The 22,983-nt window shown below is 40.5% G+C and overlaps 1 protein-coding gene across 1 annotated transcript in view; it reads left to right on the top strand.

The window, feature by feature from the left end:
- The window catches only part of GABRB1 (gamma-aminobutyric acid type A receptor subunit beta1), a 251,244-nt gene that overhangs the window by 213,705 nt on the left and 14,556 nt on the right, over positions 1 to 22,983 (top strand). The window contains exons 6-8 of the mRNA XM_038399630.2: positions 18,735 to 18,872; positions 18,961 to 19,113; positions 20,388 to 20,629. Of these exons, the coding sequence (XP_038255558.1) occupies positions 18,735 to 18,872; positions 18,961 to 19,113; positions 20,388 to 20,629 (533 nt within the window). The remainder of the gene's footprint in view (positions 1 to 18,734; positions 18,873 to 18,960; positions 19,114 to 20,387; positions 20,630 to 22,983) is intronic.

The raw sequence follows: 22,983 nt of genomic DNA, 5'->3' as shown, positions 1-22,983 counted from the left end.
CACAGAGGAGGGCAGAGCTTAGGGTTGCCAACTTTCTAATTTCAAAAAACCGAACACAGCCAATGTGCACTACTTTGCATTTATCAACACTGAATTTCATCTGTCAATTTGTTGCCCAGTCACCCAGTTTTGTGAGATCCTTTTGTAACCCTTCGCAGTCTGCCTGAGACATAACTATCTTGCGTAGTTTTGTATCATTGGCAAATTTTGCCACCTCACTGTTTACCCCTTTTTCCAGATCATTTATGAATATGTTGAATAGGACTGGTCCCATTACAGACCGCTGGGGGACACCACTATTCACCTCTCTCCATTCTGAAAACTGACTATTATTCCTACCTTTTGTTTCCTATCTTTTAACCAGTTACCAATCCATGAGAGGACCTTCCCTCTTATCCCAGGACAGCTTACTTTGCTTAAGAGCCTTTGGTGAGGGACCTTGTCAAAGGCTTTCTGAAAATCTAAGTGCACTATATCCACTGGATCCCCCGTGTCCACATGTTTGTTGACCCCCTCAAAGGGACACTAGATGAGGAGGGCTCTGAGTTACTATAGAGAATTCTTTCCCAGGTGTCTGGCTGGTGGGTTTTTCCCACATGCTCAGGGTTTAACTGATCACCATATTTGCAGTCAAGAAGGAGTTTTTCCCCAGTTAGACTGGCAGAGACCCAGGTGTTTGTCTCCTTCCTCTGCAGCATAAGAACTTAAGAATGGCCCTACTGGGTCAGACCAAAGGTCCATCCAGCCCAGTATCCTGTCTTCTGACAGTGGCCAGAGCCAGGTGCCCCAGAGGGAATGAACAAAACAGGTAATCATCAAGTCATCCATCCCCTGTCACCCATTCCCAGCTTCTGGCAAACAGAGGCTAGGGACACCATCCTGGCTAATAGCCATTGATGGACCTATCCTCCATGAATTTACCTAGTTCTTTATGGCAAGAGGCGCAGGTCACTTGCAAGTTTAAACTAGTATAAATGGTGAATTCTCTATAACTTGAAGCCTTTAAACTATGATTTGAGGATTTCAATAACTCAGCCAAAAGTTAGGGGTCTATGACAGAAGTGGGTGGGCAATGTGATGATGATGATCATGATGGTCCCTTCTGGCCTTGAAGTCTATGAGTCTCCTCTCTCCACTTTTGTTACATCATGTCTAATTTACTTTGTATGCTCATTGGAGCAGCAATCAAGTTTTCTGTTTCTGGAGATGCCTAGTGCCTTGGATGCTGATAGAAATGATAGAGGAAATAACTGAAATAACCATTGTGTCTATCCTTCATTTGCATAAGTAATTTGTAACAAAGCTAGGGGGCTCAGAGGGAAAGCACTGGAGACAGAGACAGACTCTTGCCCTCAGTGCAGTCTCTATGCATGGTTCTAGCAGCACAAGGAACTGTTAATCTGTCCTAACCAGACAGTTGAGGATTTCTCTGGGTGGCATAGTTGCTGTAACTACAGCATAGGGAGCATATTGGGAATGTGTCCCAGGGAAAGGGTCTGGCCATTTTGCTGCAATGTTTCATTGTTCTCTGGTTTGCTAATGCCCCATGGGATCTATTACCACACACTAGCATAAGTTAGAGTAGCCTCGGGACTGCTCTAACTTACATTGGCCTGAACAGTCTCTTGATGGCCCCAGAGTCAACAAAAGCTGGCACAGAAATCTTTCCATACCAGCTCAGTCAGGCCCAAGAATTAGCATGTTATGTTATGTTATCAAGCTAATGCTAGGTTGAGAGGAAAAACGCAGCCTGGTACTCAGAACTGAAGTTCTGGTGGAGGGAGGGAGGTATGGTCTTGAACAAAAGATAAGTTGTTCCCCTCGCACAAGGGATTAAAGACTGTATATTGGAAATGTATTCTAACTGATTGCACAAGTCCTTTTGTGAATCTTGAGAAACTGGTCCAGATTCTGCTCTTAAATGAACTTAAGGGATTCCCATTGAATTCATTTGGAGATGTACATACATACCTGAGATCAAATATTTTTCAAACTGCATTATCTCCAGATTGCATTCTAAGAGTGTTTAAATTGATGTAGTTCCACTGCTCATTAGGTACAGTCAACTATTAAATCATTGTGAGCTATAGAGTTTTGCCAGATATACCTAAGGTGCCTCAAGTATTCTCACATTATACAAGTTCTGACATTCACATCCACAAAGAGGGCAAACAAGCCCTACACATTGATGTCACCAGAACTCAGGATTGCTGCTCTGTTGAGATAGCTCTTGGCAACTTTTTAGTTGAAAAGGGAAATATTAAATCTCTTTAGTTAGACAGAGGCAGACAAAATAAGCTCTGACCCTTGTCATTTCACATTTTGGAAGACCAGGCACGCACTGTTTTGAGTTAATACAATCGTCGTGGTATTTTATGGCCTTTAGCAGAGTTTATGCATTTACTGGTTTTCTGCCAAGGTGTGAACAGCTGCTTAAAATGTAGACAATTAAAACCCAGGATGAATTTAAAGATTCATATGTCTATTGATTCAGTTCAGGTTGTGAGAGCTGAGTCCAACCCCAAATATATCTGAGCTTACATGCCTCAACCATTTATTTGATGAAGGCATAGCTGATTGTATGTGAATATACCTGGTCACTCAGCAAGGTCAGTTAATGCTAGATTAATATTTAAGATATTTAATATGGAGTTAGAAGGGATAATAAACAACTCTCCCAACTATGGACAACCAATGGTCATAACTTGAACAGCATTTTTACCTGAGAGTTATCAGTCATAGGCAAAATTCTTATTAGTACTTCCTTCATGTACAGCTACTTCTAGCAGCTTTATTTTGGTAACTATTTTATTTTGCTATAAACATACAGCAATAAATATTTCAAGAAAGAGCAGAAACTTTGCTCTTTATGAACAAACCAAGGTGAGTGGAAAACTTTTAAGAAGAAACATTAAACATTTCAATCTTGTCCAAAAGGTCTGTCATACTAACTATTATCATCTTTTTTTATCTTTTTCCTTGTGAAAGATGCCTTTATGACAGCCCCAGAGACTCGAGCTCTCAGTATATTCACAGAACAATACTGCTTGGGCAGCAGCAATACAAGTTTTCCCCCACTGTCATGCCAATCTCCATCAACCTGGCTGTGCAGGGACACACCTCTGTAAAGGAGTGCATTCCACTCTCCATCCGTATTCAGGATGAGGTTTTTCTGCTAACATTACCAGCCGTCCCAGTAGTGCCGATTCCAAGAGTGTTTTTCATGAGGTGGACAACAGTGCACTGGGACCCAAATGAAAGTTGCGTTAGATAGCAACTCATTTCATAGGAGATACTCTACTACCATCTGGTGGTAATGAATTTAGATCAATATAGTTATGGCCCATTCCCTTAAGCCATCTAGTTCCCTCATACTCCTGTCTTAAAAATAGATATGAACTTCTCTGCAACCAAAAGGACAAGCTTTCCCCTAAATCCTATTGTTATCTGCAGAGAACTCTACCTAAGAAAATTTAATGTTATTCAAAATATCCCCTTCTCTTCCACTCCCAGCCACACACAGGATCACTTTCTGGACTTGAATTCAAGTTTTAGTGCCAAAGGATCTCAAATTCCATTGAAAACCCCATGCAACAGGGATATTAATTCAAATATTTCACATGGGCAGGCTAGGTGCATAGGGTGGAATTTGTGCAGAGTCTAAGGATCAGTAAGGAAATTCAGTCCAAGTCCTGCAGATCTTGGAGCTTCTTTGTGTGGAATGCCTGCCCTTCTGTTGTCCTTACAGTCCGCCCACCATTCTGATATCTGGTAGTGTAACCAACTGGTAAGCAAGGTGCCCTACTGTTCTGAACCACACAAAATATGAGTTATTACAGCCCCTCACTAAGGAGCTTTAGCTTAAGTTGTAGCAGCTCATGATTTTAGCTCTGAAGGCCCCAGTTCAATCCCATGTTGACGGCCAAGATGGCAGCTACCACAGTAGCTTGACCAGCTTGGTGGACATGATACCAGTAGTCCCTTGCTCTCTTCCAATGTATGGCCACACTCTGCTCCTGAATCCAATGGGGATAGAAGCCAATGTCTGAAAGTTAACGCAACATTAGTCTCTCTAATTTTAATCATTATTATAGCCTATACAGTAGTGACACCTGTTAGGCTAGTAAGGCCTAAAACTTTCCATTATAACCCTCTCCTTTCATTGGCTTCTCATTTTGACCTTTCAGGGTGAAATTTTCTTTCAGGTTGAGTTACTAGATAGCATGTTGTGTTCTAAAGAAATCATGACACCTCAACTTCCTGCTCCCCAGTTCTCCTCTTTACATTTGATCACATCCCTTTAAAAAAATAAATCACATGTGCAGTGTCATATACACATTGTTCAAACAGAGAGACCTCTGGCAACATGAGCAGCAGAGTGTACCCAGAACTTCCACCCCTCACCTCTAAACTGAGCCTCATTTTATTGGTATTTGGACATATTTCCTCTAAACCACTGCAATGGAGAATAGGACTTTTAATTCTTCTCTATTGTAATTTTGCAAAATTTTCCCCACCGTTGCTAGCACCAGCTCTGCTCCACTACAGTTAGTAAAGTTGGGAGCCTACTGTAGATGGGCTGCCAGCATTCAAACACTATGTTCATTAGCCTGGCTCTGAACTTTGTTAGATGAAAAAAGTGTTTAAAATGGTCATGGCTCACCTACACAAGGTCTCCCCCATGAAACTGAGGTCAGAATTGAATTCTGATTTATCCTATTATAACAATAGATGTGATTTGGATCTGGATTTTAATCAGGATCTGATCTTCCCTAATTTTCAGGTTTGGTGCTCTGAATAGGCTTTTCTTTGCTCCTAGTAATTGTAAAAGTGTTTGATTAATCTTTAACTGTGTTCACAAAGACCAACTAGATGAAAAAAAGTATTTGAAAACAAAGGTCAAATAGATATATATTGAACTGTGTGGTCATTGCATCAACACTGAAGTTTTCATGTTATTTTTATTAATTCTTTATTATAGGTCACCCTTGTTTAGTAGGACATAGGGCAAGCATCAACCTAAAGGGTAACCTTTTGGTCAAATATAAACATCTGTATTAGGATTAAAATAAAACTGTCTTCTCTACCATGATCATGGTGACACTAACACTACATGCAAACAGGTTATGCAGATATATTTTATATTATGACATGAGTAAACAACATGCAGTGTTGTGCATTGGTTCATAGATTGGATCAATCATCAATCAATCCTTCCTGGTCCCACTGAAATCAAAACTCTTATTGACTTAAACGGAACCCAGTTTTGGCCCTGTATTCCCAATGCCTGCATCATGAAGAATAAAAACAGTTGCATCTAAATTTGGAGGAATCTGCCTGGGAACAAAATGTGTGTGCTATAGAAGTAGATCTTAAGCAGTCAGAATAAATGAATGCTCAAAGGCAAGATGTATTTACAATATGAGTAGACAAAATTATTTACCATGCAATATTGACTGGACTAAATTAAATGAATGCCAAGCAACTGGACATCTGTAGCCAATGTTGACCTAATGTGCTTACAAATAGGTTTGGTTCATTTTGTTTTTAAATTTCTAAAGCATTTACAGTTGGAAAAACTTCCAGGATTATGGTCCAGCAATGGCATAACCACACATTACAAACACCAAGGGAGTATGGCAGTCCAAAATGGGGAATAAAAGATGAACTAAGGGGGACAATGATTGGGGAATGCAATGATTTCTATCGGATGTATAACATATAAAGAAAGGAAGATTTTGAAACAAGGGATAGTCAAAGGGCTAGAACTTTGTCTGGTATAAATTGGTGTAGCTCCACGGAAGTACATATTGAAATCACTGAAGCTATACCAAATTACCAGCTGAGCAGCTGACTCAAATATGTAGGAACTAGTGGATGAAGATTGCATATATAAGGGCTGATTTTTAAATGTCAAGTGTGCATCTGTGCACAAATATTGCATATACAGTTACCTCAGTTACAAACACAATACCCAGTTTGTGCAAGCATAGAATAGTAAGTTTTTTCTACTAATGAGAGGCAAAAAATGCATACCTGATTTGTTTAAAAAAATGAAGACCCAAAGAAAGCTGTTAATATCACTGCTGTTCATTTCGGGAAAGTAACAATCAAAATGTCTTTGAAATGGAAGTTAAATAATGGACAATATCTGCAGAAAGGTTCATTTGAATGTGGGAAGAGGAGAATCTAAGTTTTCAGTCATCTTTTGCCTGCTGGATTACAATGCTAATTAAAATCAAGTCTCTTCATTGATAAGCAAACTGTGAAAACCAACAGGATTTTAGAAATAGAGCTTAAACTTAAACAAATTACACACAAAAAATTGAGGAATTGAGGGCCCTGGACATCTGGTTAAAAATCAGCTTACACAGAGCAACAGTGAAAATGTGGCTTATAAAGACCAAAGATCAAACTGACACCAATCTAGTCAGCAATGGGTCATATCATGATACTGTATAACGCTCCTGTACATATATAATTGTATTCTTAGAAATAGGAAATTGCAGCAAGAACAATATTTGATGTTTGTCTGCATTATTGCAAAGGAAAGAGAAGCCAGTAGAGAAGTTATATACTGTTGTACAGGGAAAAACTTACGGTAAGGAAGTAAGTAAGATCATCAAGGTGTCCCATAGTGATCAGAGGGGGCATCCCTCATACTTGAATACCTTAGCAGATTAAAAAAATATCCATATGTAGGTCCTGGCTGTCCTCTCCCTTATATCTATCTGCTTTACACTGGTGGCATTCCATTGAAGTCACTGATATAAACCCAGAGTAGTGGAGTGATGTATTGGACCCAGTATTTCCATGGAATGCCACAAGTGTTACAATTTGTATGAATCTCCAAAGTACCAAGAATGTAGCATAAATCTTCTGCTATATAAAGTTTCCATCTATAGCTCCATTATTATGATTACACCACCACCTAGGGCTAGATCCATAAAGAGGACTTAGAATTGCAATGCTGAGTCTAACTTTTAGGCACTCTGACACCTAGTGAAATCTACTGTCGGATGCCTAAGTTAGGCACCTAAGAATGGGATCCACAAAAGCCAACATGCTGAGCAGGGATGTGCCTAGAGTTAGCCAAAGAGAAATGCTGAGAAGAGGGGTGGGTCGCAAATCCTGCCCTTCAAAGGGACTTAGGCTCCTAACTCTAGGCCAAAGGGAGGTGCCACCTTCTGCTCAGGTTTCACAGCTGTGAACCTGCTCCTGGAATCATGTGCCTGAACCCTTTCTTGCAAAAGTAACTCGGTTATGGAGGGGGTGCACTCCTTATTACTTTAGCCCAGTGGTTAGAGCACTCACCCAGATGTGAAAACCCAGGTTCCAGTCTCCTTGTTACAGTGCACTTAATAATTTATGCACAATGGAACAGCTTCAATAAGAGAGACTGAGAGCAACCAGCCCCCAGAATACCCTACAGCCCTGTGATTAGGGCACTCTCCTAGGAATGGGGTAACTCCAAGTTCAACTCCCTTCTCCCCATCAGGCAGAGGGGGGAATTGAACCCAGGTCTCCCATGCCCTGAGCAAGTCTTCTAACCTCTGGGGTAAAAGTTATAAGGAGGGTGGGGCTACGGGCCACCAACAACAACTGGTGAGATAGAATTTAGGCACCTAAAGTAGCAGTTAGGCACCTAAATCCTTTGTGAATTTAGCCCTTTGACCAGATCCCCATTTTGCTAGGTAGCGAACTGATATTAAGCCTAAATTGGCATGCCATATGGAGACTTTAGGCAACAGGTGGTAGTAACAGAACGGGATGTCCCCAACTGGAACATCACACACGATATTTGTTTGATGTATTATTGTTCAGAAAGTACACTGTCTTTTTTAGCAAAAAGAAAAGGAGTACTTGTGGCACCTTAGAGACTAACAAATTTATTTGAGCATAAGCTTTCGTGAGCTACAGCTCACTTCATCGGATGCATTTGGTGGAAAATACAGAGGGGAGATTTATATACACACACAGAGAACATGAAACAATGGGTTTTATCATACACGCTGTAAGGAGAGTGACCCACTGTATTTTCCACCAAATGCATCCGATGAAGTGAGCTGTAGCTCACGAAAGCTTATGCTCAAATAAATTTGTTAGTCTCTAAGGTGCCACAAGTACTCCTTTTCTTTTTGCGAATACAGACTAACACGGCTGCTACTCTGAAACCTGTCTTTTTTAGGTAACTGGAAACTCATTTCCTTGTCAGACTCTGGTCATCTGCCAAGTGCCCTCCATCAGCATCTGCTTGAGACAATGCTGTCCCAAGTTCTAACTCAAGTTCTCAATTCCAAACCACCATCTGTCATTAGACATTACAGGAAGCCTTCCTTACTATCAATTTGTCCAAACTTAATGAAAAAAAGCACATGCGCTCAATACATTTGTAGATAAACAGATCAGTCCTAAAACAAATCTCTGAGCTGGCAAAGAAGCAGCTACGTGGGGTAATACCAGCTTAAGAACAGCTTGGGGCTTCTGCTTTCCAAACTGAACCCATTAGATCTTTGATTTTTTGGTCACGTTTTGGGGAGTGGCAGTGCTGTTCATTGTATCAGTGTATGAGCCATTTTTTCCCAGTGTCAAGTGCTTTGAGATGTATTAATGGCAGAATGAAGAGAAGCTTCATCTTCCTGTTTCTGGGTGGATATGAATGGAGTAATGATGGTGGCAATTAGGTAAAATAAGGAAATACTGTAAAAATGTAACTAGCAGCAGAGATCAGAATGAGATAGTCTGCTGGAATTCCAAGCAATAGAGCACTGACAGGAAGAATGGTCTGATTTTTAAGGCATCTGAAAGGGCCTTAGGAGATCTGGAAAAGTTCCTTGCTCTACAACAAAGCAACCACAGGTTAATCACTTAATCTGTTTGTGCCTCAGATATTAAATACTTCTGTTTGTCTATTTAGATTGACAGCTCCTTGGGGCAGAGTGTGTCTCTTGTTGCATGCTTGTAGAGTGCCTGACACAAAGGGTCTCCAGTCTCAGTTGAGCGTTACTGTGATAAAATAGGAATGGATATGCAAGGTAAATGTAGACTTTGCATTATTTTATCCTGTAAGGAGTCATGACAGATATAAGTGGCAGAGAGGAAAAAAGAGCCCAATTATAACAGGAAATGGAGTAATCTCTAGCACATCGCTCATTTGCTGTCTCGTGTTGATAGTAAAACTCCTTCTATGGAATTGTTCTTGGAATAGTAAGATTTGTACCTTACTTCTTTCACAACCTACTTAAGTGTTGTTACTTTTTAGACATATGGAACTTGTGTCTATATACATGCTAAATAACTTCTCAGATGCTGATCTAAGAAAACGTAAAGCAGCTGTATTGACAATGCTGTATTGCATTGACAATTGCTGTCAATACAAAGATACAGTATTGTATTATTGTGCCTATACAATAGCTTTTCTTTTGTCTACATAACTGAATTGAAAATATTGAAGTCAGAGTATATCAATTCTTCTATTTCTAGAGAGATATTGGAGCTGGAAAAAGATTTTTCCCCCCAGCAAATTAACTCTTAAACAAGGCAAGAGGCTTCAGTATATCTGTTTGTTTCTGCAGGAGAACATTTTTTCTAAACAACTTAAAAACCTTTTCATTCTTTACATGGACAAAATGTGTCAAAACTAGGTGAATCAGTTGAATGATAAATATGGACTAGCCTGTTACAGGTGTCAGTGTAAAAACAGGCCACATTCTCTCTGAAAGTATCTAGGAAATTTATTAAACCCAAAATTAATCTTCTATATGTAGCATCATGATTAGTTACAATTTCACATATTAAACTACTTACATTACTGAACTACTGAAATCCTGCTTTTTGCTAACTGCAATTGTGCAAAATTAGCTAGCATGAGTAATCCTTTACGATACACACTGTGTAAGGGTGAATGATCCTAAATTCACACATGGAATGAAATGTTTGATTAAGTGTGAAGGATAAATGAAACTGGATCCCAAACTGTCAGGGACTGCATGGATGCAACTAACTAAAGCAGATCTTGAGTGCCCCCTTGTGCTCTATTTCATCTGGTAATGCTTGGCTAATCAAAGAGAAGAGATGATGATGATTGAATAAGATTTCTAAGTTTGTTAAATACTTGCATGCCTTGTGTTTAACATTCTTTAAATGCATTTTAAAATACTTTGTGTTCATGTATTGGCTCAAGTAAAGTCAGTTATACACCTGGACTGGGATGGAGAAGATTTGTGTTCACAGTTGCATATTCTGATCTTGGGGAGCAGTATGTAATTGAATAAATAGGATTCAACACACACACACACACACACACACACAGAGTAATTATGACTAAAAACCATTACTCGGCACTTCAGATTCCCAGTTCTTGAACTTGTTTTGAAATCAGTTAAGAATTTCATTAGATTTTGTTTGGGCACCAGCATAAATATTGTCTGGATTATGAATACTACTTTTTCTATTACAAAAAAATTTCACCATTATATATAATGACAAGTATATATGAAAGAGAAATGACACCATTGAGAAGAACAGCTGGTGAAGGAATGTGTACAGTATAGAAGTTCAGTGAACAATCAGCATATTTTAGAGCCATGTTTAGCCCACACTAGTACCAATTTTCTATAATTTTTATTGCTATTCTGGGCTTGGGAACCCCAGAAATGAGGGTTTATTATTATTTGCTAGCCAGAAATAGTAGCTGCTCCACACTGTATATTTCTTATTTTATGTTACTAACACTCCTCACCGTGACTTAAAAGACACATCCACTTTAACAGGGCAGTGCAATGATTGATTATCTGTCTTACCTCAGTTTCTCTTTTTGAATCTGTCTTGTTCTTTCCAAACCACAAACCTCTTATTGAATATTGAGCCTGATTCTTCAAAACCCTGCTAATGTGAGTAATCCTTAGGCCACTACAGCGGGAGATTGAATAATGTAGCTGAAGTCAACGTTCTTAGATCTACTTACCGCGGGGCATCCACACTACACTATGTTGATGGGAGACGCTCTCCCGTCGACTCCCCTTGCGCTTCTCGTTCATATGGAGTACAGGAGTCAATGGGAGAGTGATCTGCTGTTGATTTAGCAGGTCTTCATTAGACCCGCTAAATCAACCGCCGCACGTCAATCTCCCGGAAAGTGTAGACAAGCCCTTATTCATGACAGCAGTGCCATTGACACATCTACTGAAATGCATATATATCATAATGTAAGGCAATAACACAAGGTGAATCCCATCACACAAACATATATTGCTCACTAGAACGCATACATCACATATTATTTAATACGGATATAAAAGAGGCCCCAATCAGAATAAGGACCCTTTGAGGTAGGGGTCCTATACAAACAAGTAATAAAATCCCTGTCCAATTACTGTATTACAGGCAGAGCCAATATCACTTCCTATTAAGGTTGCCTGATGTTTCCCATTCAAGGACCCAGTTTTCAGTTTCTTATAACTTTGAAAAACTTTAAACAATTGGGCTGGAATTTTCCATGCTGGATGTCTGCTTCAGGCTGAAACTCTCTGGAAAACTTTGGCCAACACAATTTGGCTGTTTTCAAGAATGAGATGGGGAAAAACACCTTTTGCCCATGTCAAAAAATTCTGGCAACCTCTTTGAGAAAGGGAATTGAAGTTTGGCAGGGGGTGGCTGTGTGTCAGGGATGTGCCTTTTTCTATCCCCACAGAAATCCACCCAAATTTGTCCAAGTTATAAGCCTTTGAAAAATCTCAATTTGTACCAGCTCAGTGGAAACTTCTTAGATTTTAGCAGCTAGATTCCCCGAAGACACTGTCCACTGGGATGCTGCAAGCTATGCCAGGTCCATGTTAGGATACCAGAACTGAGAGCAAGGAGCCTGTCTTTACAATGCTTGCAATGATACCCCCCACCACCACCTTGTAGGCCCAGGCAGCATGGAGGAGGAAGTTGCCTCATTCAAATGCAGGGGGATTAGATTGGGACAAGGGAGCCTCAGAATGGAGGCTGGGGTGGGGGGGAGGGGTAGGAGAGGAAAACTGGGAACGGAGTTGGGATGAGGGGAGAGCCTGGGACTGGCTGGGCAAAAAATATGGAATTAAGAAGCAGTGGGGGGGGGTGTGGAAGAAGTTGAGGAGAGAGGGGGAGACAGCTCTGATAAATAGCTGAGGTGCAGAGGGAGAACTAGGATAGACTGACAAAGACTGAAACAAGGAGTCAGGTGGCAGAGATTGGGCTGGAGGAGCCAGCAGGGATGAGGGGTTAACTAGAGGCCAGGATGAGGAGAGAAGTAAATTGGAAGAGAAGCCAGGAGGGAGGAACTGGGATTAGCCGCGGGCAAGGAGAACGACATTGGCATTAGAACAATGAGACCAGAGAGATGAGACTGGTGCTTTCTGGACACACAGATGGGGGCCAGAATGAGAAGGCTGAGGAATGGAGACTGTGATTGGCTGGGTGAGGAAAATGGGATGAGGAGCCAGGGTTGGAGAAGAGCGAAAACCTGTACAAGAGGTCACACAGGGGGCAGAAGAGTGTGACCACTAGAGCGCATTCCCCTCCGGAGCCTGCAATGAAACCCAGGATTCCCAAATCTCACTATCCCTCCACTATCAGCAACTACCTGTGAAATCCACTGGCAAAAATTGTGCTTATCGCCTTCTAATGCACATAGAGGTAGACAACTTATTATTGCTATCAGTTACTCTAGTAGCTCAATTGGCAGAGATCACCAGACTATTGGCTCTCACCGGGGATGCAAAACACCTAGGTTCAAATCCCTGCTCTAAGCAAAAAAGGTTTTGGCCCAAAAAAGTGCCCTGGCTCTAGCAATTATGCATATATATAATACACAAAAAAGTGTTATTGGCCATGACTTTTTGCCATACACCCAAAGCAGTCACTTTTAACTCTGACTTCTGAAAAGCTCTCCTGCCATTTTGTCCTATATATCTTCTATGTTGATAAATGCAAAGTGATGTACATTGGAAAACATAATCCGAACTATACATATAAAATGATGGGGTCTAAATTAGCTGTTACCACTGAAGAAAGAGATCTTGGAGTCATTGTGCTTAGTTCTCTGAAAACATCCACTCGATGTGCAGCGGCAGACAAAAAAGTGAACCGAATGTTGAAAATCATTAAGAAAGGGAGAGATAATAAGACAGAAAATATATTGCCTCTACATAAATCCATGGTACGCCCACATCTCGAATACTGTGTGCAGATGTGGTCGCCTCATCTCAAAAAATATATATTGGAATTGGAAAAGGTACAGAAAAAAGCAACAAAAATTATTAGGTGTATGGAACAGCTTCCAAATGAGGAGAAAATAATAAGACTGGGACTTTTCAACATGGAAAAGAAACAATTAAAAGGGGATATGATAGAAGTCTGACTGGTGTGGAGAAAGTAAATAAGGAAGAGTTATTTACTCCTTCTCATAACCAAGAAATAGGGGTCACCAAATGAAATTAATAGGCAGCAGGTTTAAAACAAACAAAAGCAAGTACTTCTTCACACAACATACAGTCAACCTGTGGAACTCTTTGCTAGAGGATGTTGCGAAGGCCAAGACTTTAACAGGGTTCAAAAAAGAACTAGATACATTCATGGAGGATAGGTCCATCAATGGCTATTAGCCAGGATGGGCAGGAATGGTGTCCCTAGCCTCTGTTTGCCAGAAGTTGGGAATGGGCAAAAGGGGGTGGTTTGATGATTACCTATTCTGTTTATTCCCTTTGAAGCACCTGGCGTTGGCCACTGTTGGAAAACAGGAGATTGGGCTAGATGGTCCTTTGGTCTGACCCAGTATGGCCATTCTTATGTTCTTATCTGGTTCTTGAATTAAAAGGGGTGGCTTTACTTTTAATTTCTCTCTTGCTTAAAGTGTATTGTGACCATGAAACATTTTTAAATGGTAAAATGCTCCTCTGAAATCTGCAGAACTTAAAGCAGGGGGGGAAATAAAAAAATCTTTCTATTAACTGTGGGTTAAATTGTAACTTTACCTTCTGTCTTGAGTGGCTACACCCAGGTAGCAGCACTGCACCAAGGGCAGACTTTGGGGAATAATTGCAGAAACCAGCCAACCAGAAACTCCAGCGGATAGGCCCAGAAATAGGGACTGCTGGACCTTCTAGTCAAAACCGGAGACTGTTCTCAGACTTTCTCTGACGTGTGCCGATTGGCTGTTTGCCCCAACCTTCCCCCTTCCTTGCAGGTTCTTCACCTCAGCAGCGCTCTACACCTGCCCCCTTGCCCTCTCCTGTCCCCACTCACACATCTTCCCTTCCCATTTAGCTAAACCCCTCCTAAGTAAACCCACCCCAAAAATAATCATGGAACTAACATGATGTTTGCCACCACCACATTGTTCACGCTGCTTGTGTTATACCAGTTCCCCCACCCTCTTTAGACAATATTGTCTCACTGTTTCCTTGTACTGCCCCATCGATCTGTCCAAATCCATTTGTTATCTCTTATCTTATACTAGATGTAAGCTCTTTGGGGCAGGGACTTTTTGGTTTGTGTTTGGACAGTGCCTAGTACAATGGGCTCCTGGTCCATGACTAAGGCTCCAAGTCATTACAGAACCACATACAATAATACAATATAAGAAATAATAAACAGAACCCTAACATTCTTTTAACAGGTTTTATAGAGCAGGGAGGGAAAAGGGTCTTGTAGGTAAGGCACTGGACTGGAATTGGAGCATCCAGGTTCAATTCCCAGCACTACCATGTAGCCTTGTGCAAGTCACTTAGTCTGGAATTAGTCCCACAAAATTAAGGTACCACTTAACATGAGTAATGATGGTGGCTTCGGGCCCCAAGACATAATTAGCTATGCGTACTTTGATCGGTTGTAGCAGAGTTGTAATATATTCTATCCCTTCAAAAACAGTATGTCTCCTTTACCTTTTAACACTTGCACAGAGTAAATTCACCTTTTAAATTAGAACAATTTCCATTAATCACTTTCTACCACAGACCATTTTAGCATTATCAAACAATTTGGTTGAGCACTGAAAGTGATGCAAGGTACAGAAATCTGACAAATTGACCATTTTAACCAACCCTAAAATTGTCATTTTGATCTAGCAGAGGACTCTGTAAAGTGTATGTAAAATGCACCAAAGGAAGAAACAAACTGCTATTTTTAGACATTACATTTTTTACAGAAAATCAAATACACAACATTTAGCTTTTTGCAAAATAACGTATCTCTCTCCCTTCCCCCTCCCCAGACCTTTACTGTAACCAGTTTTGCCAGCAGACAAAGAGTCTGATCAAGCAATATGTCAAGCGCCCTTAACTCCCACTTGAAATCAGTGGAAACCAAGGGTGCACAGCACATTGCATGACAGCCCTAAAACAGGAGATCCCTATTAACTATGAGGTCACTTGAGTGCTGTACGCATGAGCAACCAGAAGCCAGCAGTTTCATCTTATCTAACAGCAATGATCTGTGCTAAAAAAGAGTACTAAACTATCTAGAAGCGATTCAGATGGTTAACAAACGGTGGCATTCAGTAGTTCACAAACAGCTAATACATGTTAGCATTTCCCTTTGTTCAATCCATCACAAATATTTGCATCAAAAGATATTTATTCAGTAACTTCAACTGCTAAGCAGTCCCATGAGTCAAAGAGTAAGCTCTGAGAGCTCCTGCTTCACTACTGTTGCTACGGAAACTACACCCACCCTATCCATGTATTTAGCCTTTAAGGGAGACTAGACTATAGTAAGGCACTGGCATAGATAAATTACATTTTTGACCTTTCTTGCTATGTAGAAAATATATTGCTTGCACACATAAAACATATTTTTAAATCCTTACCATCTAAAGTATCCACCCTGGCCAATGTGCAGTTAACTGTACTCTAAAGATTTTCATTCAGATACATGTTTTCATTTAATTTGTGCAGTGTAAATTAAGTCTGACCAAATCTTTACCTTTTGCAGGTAGCAGATTACTTTCTCTCTGGAGTAAAGGGGAACCAATGACCATATGGGGAACATATGACAGAATCCTAATATGGTTCCTGATCCATTTCTGGGGCAGCTCAGTTTACTCAAGATAATTGCAAAAATTCTAAAAGAGAGCTTCTTTCCTGCAGCATAAATGTAAAACCAAAACCAACTGATCTGTTTTGCAGTTTCAGAATTCAAAGTTTAGTATTTGCAGAAGAAATGAATAAATGCCTCAAATACTCAGGGCTCAGTTTAAAAAAATAGATCAATCCTCGGATGCTTAGAAGACACATAGTGACTCCAATAACCAAAAAGTACAACTACAAGATATGGAGTAAAAGTGAGAGTCCAGGTAGAAAAAAAAAAAGAACAAAACACATGCCTAGATTTCACAGCCCTCACTTGACTGTGCGGGCAAGGAGGCATAAGGCCCCATTGGGCTACTTACCTAGTACTCCAGAGTGCAAGCAAAGTACAGCGGGATGGGTGTGCAAGGAGCTCTACTTCTACCTTGACTTATCAGCCAGAGTAGCCGGCCAGGCACGCAGGGAAAACATTTACACTGCATCTGGGGTGAGCCTCCCTGGCCGGGTACAGAAACTCACACTAGCATGCTAAAAACAGCAGTGTTGATGTACTGGTGGAGGTTTGGGCTAGCTCAGACCCACCTAACCCCTGGGCCTAGGTATCTATGCAATCTTATTTGCCCCCCACCCTCTTTGCGCATGTGCATTGTGATGTAGTTTTTAATTACAAGACCACATACTTTTTTTTCCCAAAGGACCCCTGCCCTATTTACTGCATAAGATGGACAGAGCTCATTTAATGAGCAGCTAGTCAATATTCTGTTTATTCCTCATTGTTTATTGTGTAGCCCTAGGCCTTATTTACCTGCACACTATTCCAACCCTGCTCTGAAGACAGAGCTTTTCATTTCCTCCTGGGCTTTTCTATTGCGCTCATCACCATAGTATTTGAGTGCTTCACAAACAATTAATTTTCATGACTCCCCATAAGATGGAGAGTATTATCCCCATTTTACAAACAAGGAACTGAGGCATACAAATTAAGGTTAGAAAGGTGTCCACTAATCATGAGTTCCTAATTTAAGACACCTATGGCCTTTTTTACCAGAGTACTTAGCTTATATAGCACTTTATGTGTTCCAAGTATAGCTCCCATTCATGTCAGCTGTACATGTGAGAGCTCAGCACTTCCACAGATCAGACAAGATGTTTCAAGTTGGGCACTCAAAAAAATAAGGACATAGTTAGTGATCACCTGTGAAAAATTTGCTTTAAGGGACTTAACTAGCATCACACAAAACCCCTGTGACAGAGGCAGGGATTCTCCCGCATTCCCCTTAACCGTGAGGCTGCCTTCTCTCCTCCTGTAGTCCCCAGCCTCATTTACCACACGCCTCCCAACTTCCGCAACAAAGGCAGAAGTCCTACAGACAGCCTCCTTCACTGCACAACCCTGATTCATTCCCAGAGCAGGTTCATCCAGTGCTTTAAATGAGGGGACTAAATTATTTCCCAAACTATTCTCGAAAGTGGCTGAACCATTTTTGATGAAGCTCTCCAAAAAAATTTAGCCTGAGACAAACACCCAACATACAAAATGTTAACCTGAACAATTAAAGTTTGGCAAAATTGTAAGCACTGAAAACAGGGTCTAGTGGGAAGTGTTGGGCAACCTTAATTGTACTTAAGCAGTACTATCAGCTTCTCCTATAAGGAACCATCATCTATTTTTTCTGGGTTTGGAATGCTTGTTTTGAAAAATGTAGCTACTTGAATCAAGAGTTCAGTGTGCTGTTACATGAAGGCAATATCTAAGCCAGTGGTTCTCAGTTCTGGTCCACCGCTTGTTCAGGGAAAGTCCCTGGTGGGCCGGGCCGGTTTAAAGTTTGGCAAAATTGTAAGCACTGAAAACAGGGTCTAGTGGGAATTGTTGGGCAACCTTAATTACAAGCAGTACTATCAGCTTCTCCTATAATTTTTCATCTTATTTCTGTACTTTTATTTATAATCTTCTGCATATCCATTCGCTTAGATCAGTGGTTCTCAACTCTGCTCCACTGCTTGTTCAGGAAAAGCCCCAGGAGTGCCAGGTCGGTTTGTTTACCTGCTGCATCCGCAGGTTTGGCTGATCGCAGCTCCCGCAGTTCGCCGCTCCAGGCCAATGGCCTGGAGCAGCGAACCGCGGCCAGTTGGAGCCACGATTAGCCGAACCTGCGGACGCGGCAGGTAAACAAACCAGCCTGACACTCCTGGGGCTTTTCCTGAACAAGCAGTGGAGCAGAGTTGAGAACCACTGATCTAAGCGAATGGATATGCAGAAGATTATAAATAAAAGTACAGAAATAAGATGAAAAATTATAGGAGAAGCTAATAGTACTGCTTGTAATTAAGGTTGCCCATCAATTCCCACTAGACCCTGTTTTCAGTGCTTACAATTTTGCCAAACTTTAAACCGGCCCGGCCCACCAGGGACTTTCCCTGAACAAGCGGTGGACCAGAACTGAGAACCACTGGCTTAGATATTGCCTCTTACTAAAAAGAAAACAATGACTTGTATGTAACTTAGAATTCATGTAACAGCACATTGAACTCATGATTCAAGTAGCTACATTTTTCAAAACAAGCATTCCAAACCCAGAAAAAATAGATGATGGTTCCTTCCTCATTAAAAAGTGTGGCTTGGAAAACCAACTTACCAAAAAAACCACAAACAAGCAATAGTCAAATTGTGTTTCTTTGTTTTAGATGGATACACCACTGATGATATTGAGTTTTACTGGAATGGAGGGGAATCTGCAGTAACAGGAGTTAATAACATTGAGCTCCCACAGTTTTCAATTGTTGATTACAAGATGGTATCAAAAAAAGTGGAATTTACAACAGGTAAGCACTGACTATCTCAAAAAGTGCACCCAACACAGAAATATCAATGGCTGAAGTTTTCATAACGTCACTTTCATCCTTCTTTCAGGGGCATATCCTCGATTATCACTTAGTTTTCGGCTTAAACGAAATATTGGTTACTTCATTTTGCAAACCTACATGCCTTCCACGTTGATCACAATTCTATCGTGGGTATCTTTTTGGATCAACTATGATGCCTCTGCTGCAAGAGTTGCCCTAGGTAATTTATTTTCAAAGCTATTGAAGTGGCTTGAGTATTGACTTGTGTAACTCAGCATGGCCCCATAGTCAATGGGACTATGTTGATTTACAGTAACTGAAAACTTGACCCTGTGTTTCACACATGCCAGTTTATATTGTGATACCATGCTACCTACTACAATTTTACCTGAGCAATCTGAAGGGAGGTCCTCAACCTGTTAGCATAGTTTATAAGAACTGTTTGTGGTTTGAGCCTATAATCTTTTCAAAAGCTAACTGCAGTAATCATGTTGTCCCCAGTCTCCTTTAATTGGAGCACCTTATGGCTAAATGAATCTAGAGCTATTCATTAGATATATTAATGGCCTGTGATTAGAACAGAATAGAAAATGGTTTCATTCTCATAGACCAACATGAAAAATTAATAACTTTGTGGTTGATAGATTACAAAGCCATGAGCTGGAAAATAGAATGAAGTAATCCCTTTGAAAATTAGTGAAGAGGGCTATTATGATGGCACCACCAACCTCCCTACACTAATGCCCACCATTCCAGTCTGGAGCCTCCATTTATCCCCTCAAATTTCTATCCTCAGTCAAAATTACTCCTAATACCTTTCCTCTGGCTAGGATACTTACTCTGAACTCCAAGAACACTGGTAAATTTAATTCCACTCTATGTGGATCAGGCAGGATGGCTACTTTAAGAATCAAGTTAGCAGCATTCCCTCACCTGACAAGACCAAATGTCTTCTCCATAACATTCCTGTTCTGTAGTGACTACATCAGCCAGCACTGGAATGTGCCTTTGTAAATCACATATTCTTTGGAAAGGGTCTTAAGTGTATTAAAAAAAAAGCAGGGTAGGCTACTAATGAGACAGGCAACTGGAGAAGAAAAGTGTTCAGGTAACTGATTGTCCCTCCTGCCATGGAAAAGGCAAGGGGTTGGCCCCCAAGGCCTGCAGAGCTTGCAATTTAATATGTCACTTAAAGAAGGCAACTGCTGTTTCAAGTTTCCCACTTTTCTCTTCCCTGGCTCCCTTCACTACCAGTTTATATACATAAACCTAGCATGTTATATAGGCCATACTGTCTTGTTGCCTGTTAATATTTTTTGCTAGATGACAAATGCATTCCCTTAATGGTTAGGAATCTCTGATGAAATAATTAAGCCAACTATGTCATAAGCCTAATGGCATTGTGTTTGAGCAATGATACAGCTTTTACACCTTCAAAGTGACGAACAACGTATCAGAGTTGCCTTACCAACATTTTTTTTTTTAATTTCACAGGAATCACAACTGTGCTGACCATGACTACAATCAGCACTCATCTCAGGGAGACACTGCCAAAGATTCCTTATGTAAAGGCAATAGATATTTACCTAATGGGATGCTTTGTGTTTGTATTTCTTGCCTTGCTGGAATATGCCTTTGTAAACTACATATTCTTTGGGAAAGGTCCTCACAGTCAAAAAAAGGCAGCTGAGAAGGCTACTGATGAGAAGGGCAAACTAGAGAGGAATAAAGTCCAGGTAATTGAGTAAAGCTAATATTTCATATATATTTATTTCTAATAGGCATAAATGAAAGCATTAAACATTTTCCAAAGAAGTTAATACATAGTAAGAGAGTTACTGCAACTAAACTATGGTGCCTGTCTTCAACTCAAATATGATGCCACATTTCTCTCAGTGCCAATGAGCTCATCATCCTCATTGTACTACATGGCCAGATAAAAATACTTACCTACATTCATCTGTTGTCCAAAACCATACAGAGTGACCTCTTATGCTCCATGAAAATTCAGTTCAAGACCCTGACACCTACAGGTACTCCACAAAGGGTTACCCCTACACTGTTAAGGGCATAAGCCATCTCTTTATGGATTATTCGCTGGAGATGCTGTCCATACCTATGCTACTTTCAGTTAACAAGTTAACAGAGGCCAGTTTCAAACACTCACACCTCTGCTCAAACACCCCAAAGCTATTCTGATCCAGGTGGAAGGTGGACAGTGAGGATCCATGAAGAAAATAGAGAAGCACCTCTTCTCCAGCATCAGCCCTGGCTGTGTGGACCCTGGTACATGAGCAGATGACTTTGTTGGTGGTCCATGGAATGGAGGTAAGTTACATTTTTTCTACAGATTTGGTGACACCAGTTACATCTTGCTGATGTTCACCAAAGCCAGTTTAAAACTTTCACTTTGATCGTAAACTGGCAGAAATATTACAGAAATTAAGAATGTCTGTATCAGACAATTGCTTAATTGAATTGCCTTTTGCACGCATTCAACATATGCCTGTGACACATAGGCATTTAAATTAATTGTTAAAGAGTTCTGTCAATTAATGATTTTGTTGTTGTATTGGTGATTGTAGACATACTGCATGCATGATCCTCGTATCCTTTTGGCTTGTAGTATGGAAAATGTTGATGTTCTAAGGTTGGCTTTATCTTTCAGTTTTACATAGGAAGAATACATGATCAGAGCTGCAGGTTGGAAGCTAACGGAACTAGTGGAGCTGGAGTAGTTCATCTGATCCCTAATCTACAGAATTTCCCTATATCTTTCATATTTCAGCGGTCAGTACCAAAAGGTACTGGTATTGGTCAGTACCAATAGGAAGCTGATTTCAGAGCATGAGAGAAGAGCAGCATTAAGTATGTACAATCACAAGATGTAGCTTCCTATACCGTATTGACCCATGTCATATATTCATATTAGTTACCACTGTAAACAACTGTGATGTACATGTAACAGTTCTTCTCCTTTTCTCCAGGTTAATAGTGCTACTTATTTCTACCTGAGATATGCCCTAGGTAAGGAGGATGAGTTTCTTCCTACAGCAAATTCAGCATATCTAATGGCATAGTGAGACATGCAATGAACTGATTATGAAATTGAACTAGCATCTGGAAGAGAAACTGGATGAGCTTATGCTCAAATAAATTTGGATGCAGATAATGACCTTGTAATGTTCCACACATGGCGTTTTTTCTTCCTCAACCTGACAGAGGAGGAATCCAGGATCACCACAGTCCTATATCAATGTGCCATTTTTATTTTAACATTTTTATAGATGAATGAAATTTTTTTATTCATTACAAATAAGCTCTCATTGTTCTTGGTTCTATTTTTGATAAAATATTTTTAAAATCCTTTATATCTCCCTGTCCTCTTATTGTCTTTTCATGGAGAGCTAGTTATAGCTTTGGATATCTGGGACAAAACAGCCAAAGGAGTAACACACTTGTAGGGTGTATGTTTCTATTTGTAGATGAGTAACTGTTAAAAAAAAAAAACTTCAAAAGGCTGTCTCACTTTGAAGCTCAGCTCATATTCCCATCACCATTCTATGTCTACACTGCAACAGAAGACCCATGGCTGGCCTGGATCAGCTGACTTGGGCTGCAGATCTGTAAAATTGCTGTGTAGACCTCTAGGCCTGGGCTGGAGCCTGCGCTCTGAGATCCCAACGAGGGGTGGGATGTCCCAGAGCCCAAATGTCTACACAGCAATGTTATAGCCCTGCAGCCCAAACCCTGCAAAGCCTGAGTCAGCTGACCCAGGCCAGCTGTGGTTGTGTCATGGGTCTTTTATCACAGTGTAGGGGCAGATTGCAACACCTTTACACACTGACTATAATATGACTATTTTTGTACCTAACTGCAAGTTATTACGTGTAAGGCGCTTAAAATCTAGTCCTAACCTTTTGTCTCAGAATTCAAAGAAAAATGTATTACATCCTTCAATCATTTATATGCAATGGATGAACTCAATTCACTCTAGACAAAATTGAAAGTTTCTGAGGCTAGTCCTCTGACAATAAATTGCAATGAGAGCAGCCAAAACTATTTTGGACTGTCTTTCAATGTTGCTTAA

The sequence above is a fragment of the Dermochelys coriacea genome, chromosome 4 (assembly GCF_009764565.3).
Source record: "Dermochelys coriacea isolate rDerCor1 chromosome 4, rDerCor1.pri.v4, whole genome shotgun sequence".
In the NCBI taxonomy this organism is placed as follows: Eukaryota; Metazoa; Chordata; order Testudines; family Dermochelyidae; genus Dermochelys; species Dermochelys coriacea.
Note: the sequence above shows the minus strand (reverse complement) of the source record. Positions and strands in the feature narration are given on the sequence as shown.